The sequence below is a fragment of the Panthera pardus genome, unplaced genomic scaffold (genome assembly GCF_024362965.1).
Source record: "Panthera pardus isolate Hobbes unplaced genomic scaffold, ASM2436296v1 HiC_scaffold_10, whole genome shotgun sequence".
NCBI classification, from domain to species: Eukaryota; Metazoa; Chordata; class Mammalia; order Carnivora; family Felidae; genus Panthera; species Panthera pardus.
Genome location: NW_026526655.1, coordinates 2436148 through 2443016, shown reverse-complemented (window position 1 = coordinate 2443016; position 6869 = coordinate 2436148). Strand labels below are relative to the sequence as shown.

The following is a 6869-nucleotide window of genomic DNA, read 5'->3' as shown; positions in this document are numbered from 1 at the left end:
CCACATGCATGGGGAGGAAGTGTTGAAATGGTAGAAACAGAATGTTGAAATGGTAGAAACAGAATGACCACCAACACTGGTCAGAGGCGCTTCTGAGTGATGTCTCAGGGGGACGTTCTTAAGGCCATTTTTGAAACGAGACTCTTGCCTATACGGGATGTGTGGCGTGGACGTTAGGTTTCAGCCCTTTGTCAGTGTGCCTCTAGCCTGCCTGGGTTACCGCTGCGATGTAGGCAGATGACTGACTCTTAGACCTGACTTCTAGAAGGTGTTCTGCTGCCGATCACCAGGAGGAGACACAGAGATGGGGGCGGGGGGGCGGGGCAGACTCCAAGGGCAGGATCTGCCGTCTCCAGCTTGGGGAGCCTCCAGCGTGGGGAGTCTGTCACGGGGCTGATTTAAGCTGGGCCAACACGGGGGCCTGGGTCTTCGGCCTCCCCAGGCGTAGGGACACATGGAGTTGGAAAAGGGCAGCAGATCGCTGAGGTCCTGCGGTGAGCCAGGCAGAGGGTCCAAGGCGAGTCTGGGAAGGAGCAGCAAGCCCTGGAAAGCCTGTGCCTCGCGCCGGCGGGACGGGTGGGAAGCAGGCTTCCCTCTTGGCCTCTTTGGTTCCTCACATTTACTTTCTAAGTTTAGAGAACGATACAGAAAGCCACATCAACTGCGGGCCTTCCCAGAGCAGGGGAAGGGGCGGTCTGGCGGGGTGGGGCTGCGCGAGCCGACTGGGCAGGACCCTTCAGTCACAGGATCATGAAGCCAGCGGGTGGGTCAGAAACTGCCAACGGCCACCTCTGTGCGAGGGCCTGAACTTCCCAGGCCTCTGCTCCGCTCACTGCTAGGGAAATGATCCCTTGAGCGGCCCGCGGGTTTCCTAACGCGGTGGTCGCGGCCCGCCTGGCGGCCCAGGAGCCGCGGAGGCCCAGCGCTCCGCCGCCCCGAGTTCAACTTCAATAAAAGGGCCCAGCCCGCCCTTGATCACGCGGCTTGCCTGACAGCCCGGCTCAGGCCCGGGCCTAATTGAGCCCGGGTCACCTGGGAATAGGTTCAAAGGCATCAAAGCCGTAAACCACCTCCAGGCCCCGAGCCAGAGCGGCCTGGCGAACAAAGAGCCCCCCGGACCACTTCAAACGCGCCCGCGCGCGGCGTCCAGATGGCGCGGGGCCGGGGTCCGCGGTGTCGCCCGCCGAGGCCGGGCCCCGCGCTCCCGCCGCCCCGCGCCCTCCTGGCCGCAGGCGCCCGGCGCAGGGGAGGCGGCGCAGCTCCCCACACTGCCCTCCGTCCCCACGCCGGCGCGCGAAGCAGAAGGGGAGCGCAGAGGCTGGGACCCCCGCGCGAGGGGCCCGAAGATCGCCCCCGCCCCGCACCCGGCATCGCGGGCAGGGCCGAGCAGGTGGGCGCGGTGGGCACCGGGCGCTCCCGCAGAGGCTCGCTGCTGCGGCGCTCCAGTGAGAAAGCACTTAGAAGGAGGGTCTGCAAAGGGCGTCGGGGCCGGGGATCTCCAGAAAGTCAGGGTGGGAAACCACAGCGGACACAAAGCCTGGGCAGAGCCGGCGCGCGTGGCCTGATTCCCGCGGCGCGCGCGAGGCCAGCGGCATCTCCGCGGGCTCCCGGGTGTCCGCACGCCCGTAGTCCGGACGCCGGGACCCCTGGCCGCGCACGTCCTCCACCCCGGGCTGAGGGTGAGGGTCGCCGCGCGGACTCGCGGCGCGCCCGGGGGCGGGGGTTGGGCAGCCAAGGAGCGCACAGGCCGGGGCACCCCCGGGGGCTCCCCGCCTGGTCCTCACCTCCTGGGAGCGGCCTCTAGGGTAGGACTCGGCTCCCGCGCCCCTCGCGCCCTCGCGCCCCCGCGCCCTCGCGCCCCCGGGAGATCCCGCAGCCTCGGCGGAGCCGGATCTGCACGTTAAGCGGCAGACAAAGCGGGTCCGCGATGCCCAGGGCGCCGGGCGGCCGGAGGGTGGTCGGATCCCGGGGTGGGGGCGCGCGCGGCGCGCGAGAGGGCCCGGCCTCCGGGGTGCCCGCCGCGGCCGGGGCCGAAGGGGGAGGCAAAACTGAAAGTGCCGCGCCGGGGGGCGGGGGCGGCCGGCGAAGGCCCCAGAGCTCGTCCTGCCCCCGGCCGCCGCGGCCAATCAGCGCGCCGCCCTCGCTCCTGACAACTATTTAGCAACCCAGCCCGGCTAGAGTTTCCAAAAAAGTTAGAATAACTTCCTCTCCCGGAGACCTCGGTTTTGCACGAGCCGGCCTTGAAATCAGAGCCTTTCCAGCAGCTCCGGGAGCGTGTGCTCGGCGACCGCGGGCTTGGCCAGCGGCGCGCGCTCGGCGCCCGGCGCCCCCCCCCCCCGCCCCCCGCCCCGCGCCCCCCGCCCCCAGCCCCAAGCGCGCCGGGCGGGCGCCATGGAGGAGGGCTCCAGCTCGCCCGTGTCCCCCGTGGACAGCCTGGGCACCAGCGAGGAGGAGCTCGAGAGGCAGCCCAAGCGCTTCGGCCGGAAGCGGCGCTACAGCAAGAAGTCGAGCGAAGATGGCAGTCCGACCCCGGGCAAGCGCGGCAGGAAGGGCAGCCCGAGCGCGCAGTCCTTCGAGGAGCTGCAGAGCCAGCGCATCCTGGCCAACGTGCGCGAGCGCCAGCGCACCCAGTCGCTGAACGAGGCCTTCGCGGCGCTGCGCAAGATCATCCCCACGCTGCCCTCGGACAAGCTCAGCAAGATCCAGACGCTCAAGCTGGCCGCCAGGTACATAGACTTCCTCTACCAGGTCCTGCAGAGCGACGAGATGGACAATAAGATGGCCAGCTGCAGCTACGTGGCCCACGAGCGCCTCAGCTACGCCTTCTCCGTGTGGCGCATGGAGGGCGCGTGGTCCATGTCGGCCTCCCACTAGCGCCGCGCCACCCACGTCCGGACCCGCGCGCCAGGGTAGGTGCTGCGCGCGCGACCGGCGCCCTCCGCGGCGGGGGGGTGGGGTGGGGTGGGGGTGGGGGTGGGGCGGGAAGGGGGTGTGGGGGGGCGGGCGGCCCGTGCCGCCCTCCTCGGGGAGGCCCCGCGGCCCGCGGCCGCGTGCTCGGGGTGCGTGTTGACTCGCGGCGGCAGATGGGGGTCGGCCGGGAAGCTCCCGGGTCCCAGGGGCACCCTTGCGGCCTCTTGCAGACTTCCCCGCCGGGTGTCAGTCGGCGGCGGGGTGGGGTGGCGGCCGGTGACAGGCGTCCTTCCCCATCCTTGGCGCCTGTGGGTGACTGTCGGGGGAGAGGGCATCGGAGGAGCCGCGGGCGGGCGGCCGGCAGGGGCGGAGGGACGGGAAGCCTCTGCCCGGTGCGCCCTGCGGGGCCGAGGCCGCGCGGGAGGCTGCCGGAGCCGGGCTGCGCCGGGCGGCGGCTTCGCCCTCTGCCCGCGGTGCCGCGGGGCGCGTTCGTGGTGCGGACGCGCGGCTCTCGCGGACTTCGGGAGCCCGGCCGGCCGGGAGGGGCGCAGAGCCGCGGGCCGGCGGCCAGGCTGTCCCGGGGAGGGCGGGAGGACGCTGTCCTGCGCCGGCGGCTCCGGGGCCGCTGCGGCGGGACAGCCCGGGGCGGCCCTGCCCGGGAGCGCGGGGGACAGGGCCGGGACCGGGGCGCCGAGACCGCAGCGCCTGGGCCGGGGGCGGCCCTGGACGAGGCGGTGGCGGGCGGGGGGCGGGGGGGGGGGTCGGAACCCCGTGGCCCGCAGGCAGGTGGAGCCGGGAGCCTCTGGTTCCAGCCTTGAACCTGGAGAGTCCGGGACCGGGCTCTGCCCGCGCTGCGTCCCGGCCTCGCAGCGTCGCGCGACGGGGCCGGGCTGGGAAGCGGGGTTGCGGGAAGGGACAGGCGGGGCGGGCCAGGCCCCGCGCGGGAGGAGGCGGAGGGGACGCAGCCGCCCAGAGCCTTGGAAATTCTGGTTTGCTCCGGAAGAGCGCTCAGGGCGCCCTGCACCGGCTCCCTTTCAGGAGACACCTTGGAAGTCCCTTTAGACCAGCTTAACTCCGGAGGCGCCGTCCTTTCCGGAAGGCTCGGTGAGGCCGGTGGGCATCTCCCTTCCAAAGGACCCTCTTGGGCAATGGGAGGGTGCAAGATATATTGGGGGAGGGGAGGGTAGAAATCCTCACTACTTCGTATGCTTCGGTTTCGTGTTCATTGTTCATCTCGCAGTGTTTTTCTAAGTCTCTACTTCACACAGAAGGAATTTAGATTAATCCTGAGCGTGCCCCCGCCCGTGCTCCCAAACATATCTATTTCTTTTTTTATGTGGGTCTCTAATATCTCCAAATGTTTTTGCTGTGGCCACGCAAGGCCCATCCAGCACAGGTGGATTTTTAAAAAGTTCTTATTTCTGTGCCACTGAAAATTCTTTTGCTGAAACAGCCCCCTAAGATAATGATTGTTTTATAGGTTTTTTAAAAAAGGATTTTTAGTGGAGAATAACACGGGCATCTTCTCGTATCTTTGTCAAAAACAGATGGAAAGTTTCTCAATCACATATTTTTCTAGGGAAGAAAGTTTGGATTGGCTGAGCAGTAAAATGCTACAGGGGGTTAATACATTAATTCTGGGTTTTGCTGCCTAAATTATGAGCTTCCATTAGTTAATTCCATTTACCCTTTATACCATCCACGGTTTACATCACATCTGAAGAAAGGACAAACAGATGAGGAATGTCATCGTTGTTAAACATACATGCATAGCTTTGTTTAAGGGAAATGTCAACAGAATTATCATTAAGACTTCCCTCCAGAAAATTATTGAAAGCATATTCCAGGAGACATTACCTTAATGAAAAATTTAGTAAAATCATTTAAAATTCATTTAAAAATAATTACATTCCTCCAACTTAGAGAATCAGACATAGATCACAAGTAACGATTATATAAAAATCAAAGGCAGCACCTTATTCATTAAAAGTGTTGATTTTTGGGGGGAAAATGCTTAAAATATAACAGATAACACATTCAGCTAGAGAGCAAATGATCACGTGGGGGCCCATGTATTTTTATTTTTATACACTTGGATGTAACAGGCTAATTCTAGTAAACCAGTTTCTGTAGGGAGATAACCACGCTCTACGAGAAGAGAAGGGACATGTGTAAATTTTTGATACACTAATAATTATAGACACACCTTGTTTTTACTTAATCAGACTCGTTAGGCAAGCGTTTTTGTATTTTTTGTTTGTTTTTATCACACTGTCTGTGAATAGAAATACAATCATGATTGGTTTGATTTCCTGAAAATGTTGCTAAATGACATTTGTTATTTATTTGTAACCTTTTTAACTGACAGGGTGTTAGTTATCTATATCAGCAAACAGTTTCTAGACTTTTCAGTAAATCGCGTGTGATTTTAATGTCTTAACATGAGATGATTTCACATGTGTCCAGACGAACAGCAGCAACCATAAAAAGCCTAAATTGTCCTTTGATATAAAGAGAAGCACAGAAAATGGTGGAGGGTTCAGCTGGTGCTAATATTTACCCTCGCTTTCTTCTTTGGCCTGGTATTTAAACACACAAATACACAATAAATCAGGTGTCTTTGGACGGTCAGCTGGGTTCATCGAATCGGACAAAACTCAAAAGAAATTTTTAGTATTCTCATTAGAAGCAGGGTCAGAGGCACCTGGCTTGGAGGAAGGGGACGATTAGCAGACATTTTTCCTATTCTCTGCTTTGTCATTAAAGAAAACATCTTCCCTAACTCGTGCAATACGCAGATTTTCAGTAGGTTACTGTACTCAACAAACTACTTTTTATCCCTGCTCCCTGCCCCCCGAGAACTTGTACTCACTTTGCAGAACAGAGTATGACCCTCTCACCATCTGAAAAGTGTGCAAGCCTGTTCCTCCCTCTTGGGCACTTCCTTCTTGGAGGTGTTTGTTAACTGCTCTATTTGGAATGCTAACCGATCTCAAAATTAATTCCCCGTGGAGAATGTATGTGCAGAATCCCAGGAGAGCTTTTGATTGATCAGAAGTGGACCGAAAGACTGAGCTCCCAGAAATAGAAGTGATGTTTTGTTATAAAATAGCCGTCAGTAAGATGCAGTATAGGGAGCTGACCTCCGAGATGTGGGTATTGTCTAAGTATCTGAAGCTACGCTTTCAACCTTGCCTGATGCATCTGGCCGGAGCGGGGGCTGGTGGGATGGGGCTTTGAGAGCGGCTGCTTGAGGTCGTTTGAAATATAGTATTTTATTGAAGTTTTCTGACAACCATACTGTTTTCAGACAAGTCTTGAGCCCGAAAGAACGGAGTTTCCATCTTCCCTGTTCCGCTCTATTCCGGATGGACATTACAGATGCCAGATTCCTCTAGCCTGGCAAAAAGACCATAACGTAAACTCTCTCTGAGCAGAGCACTATAACTCATAAGTTTAGTTTAAATCTGGGCTTAAAAAAAAAACAAATATTTTAATAAGCCAATTTTAAAGGCTGAACTTTTATGACAGTTTTTAAGCTTAGTATTTATATTAATCTATTCTCACTGGTGTCTTTAAAAACTCCGTGAATGCATGCTGGAATGTCTGTTTATGTATGTGTCTCTTCCTGGGAAAGGATAAATGTGTTGCAGAAAGCAAACCAAATACAAAGTTCTCCACCAGCAAAGAGTTCACGAATGAGGCAATAAAACTCAAAGAAGAGGTGAGTGAGTTACTGTAGCCAAGAAGCGGCCATAAAGGAGAAGGAGAATCTAACCTAAGAGATACAGACAGGATGCATTCAAAAGTAAAGGCCAGATGGAATACTGCAAACAGAAACTCTTTAAAAAGATACTCCGCATGGTCACCTGAGTGTCCACGTGTGATAAAGTTGTATGGAATGAAACGCACGCCCCCACGCACGCACAAGTGCACGTAAAACTGGTGAAATGTGAGTT

The 6869-nt window shown here is 58.4% G+C and overlaps 1 protein-coding gene across 3 annotated transcripts in view; it reads left to right on the top strand.

Moving 5' to 3' along the window:
• Positions 1–2183: 2183 nt before the first annotated feature.
• The window catches only part of TWIST2 (twist family bHLH transcription factor 2), a 77723-nt gene continuing 73037 nt past the window's right edge, over positions 2184–6869 (top strand). For 2 of the 3 annotated variants that reach the window (XM_053902915.1, XM_019445353.2), the window contains exon 1: positions 2184–2909. In XM_053902915.1, coding sequence (XP_053758890.1) covers positions 2392–2874 — 483 coding nt within the window. In that variant the 5' untranslated portion in view covers positions 2184–2391 and the 3' untranslated portion in view covers positions 2875–2909. The remainder of the gene's footprint in view (positions 2910–6869) is intronic. The other variant, XM_019445352.2, reaches the window with a different exon arrangement.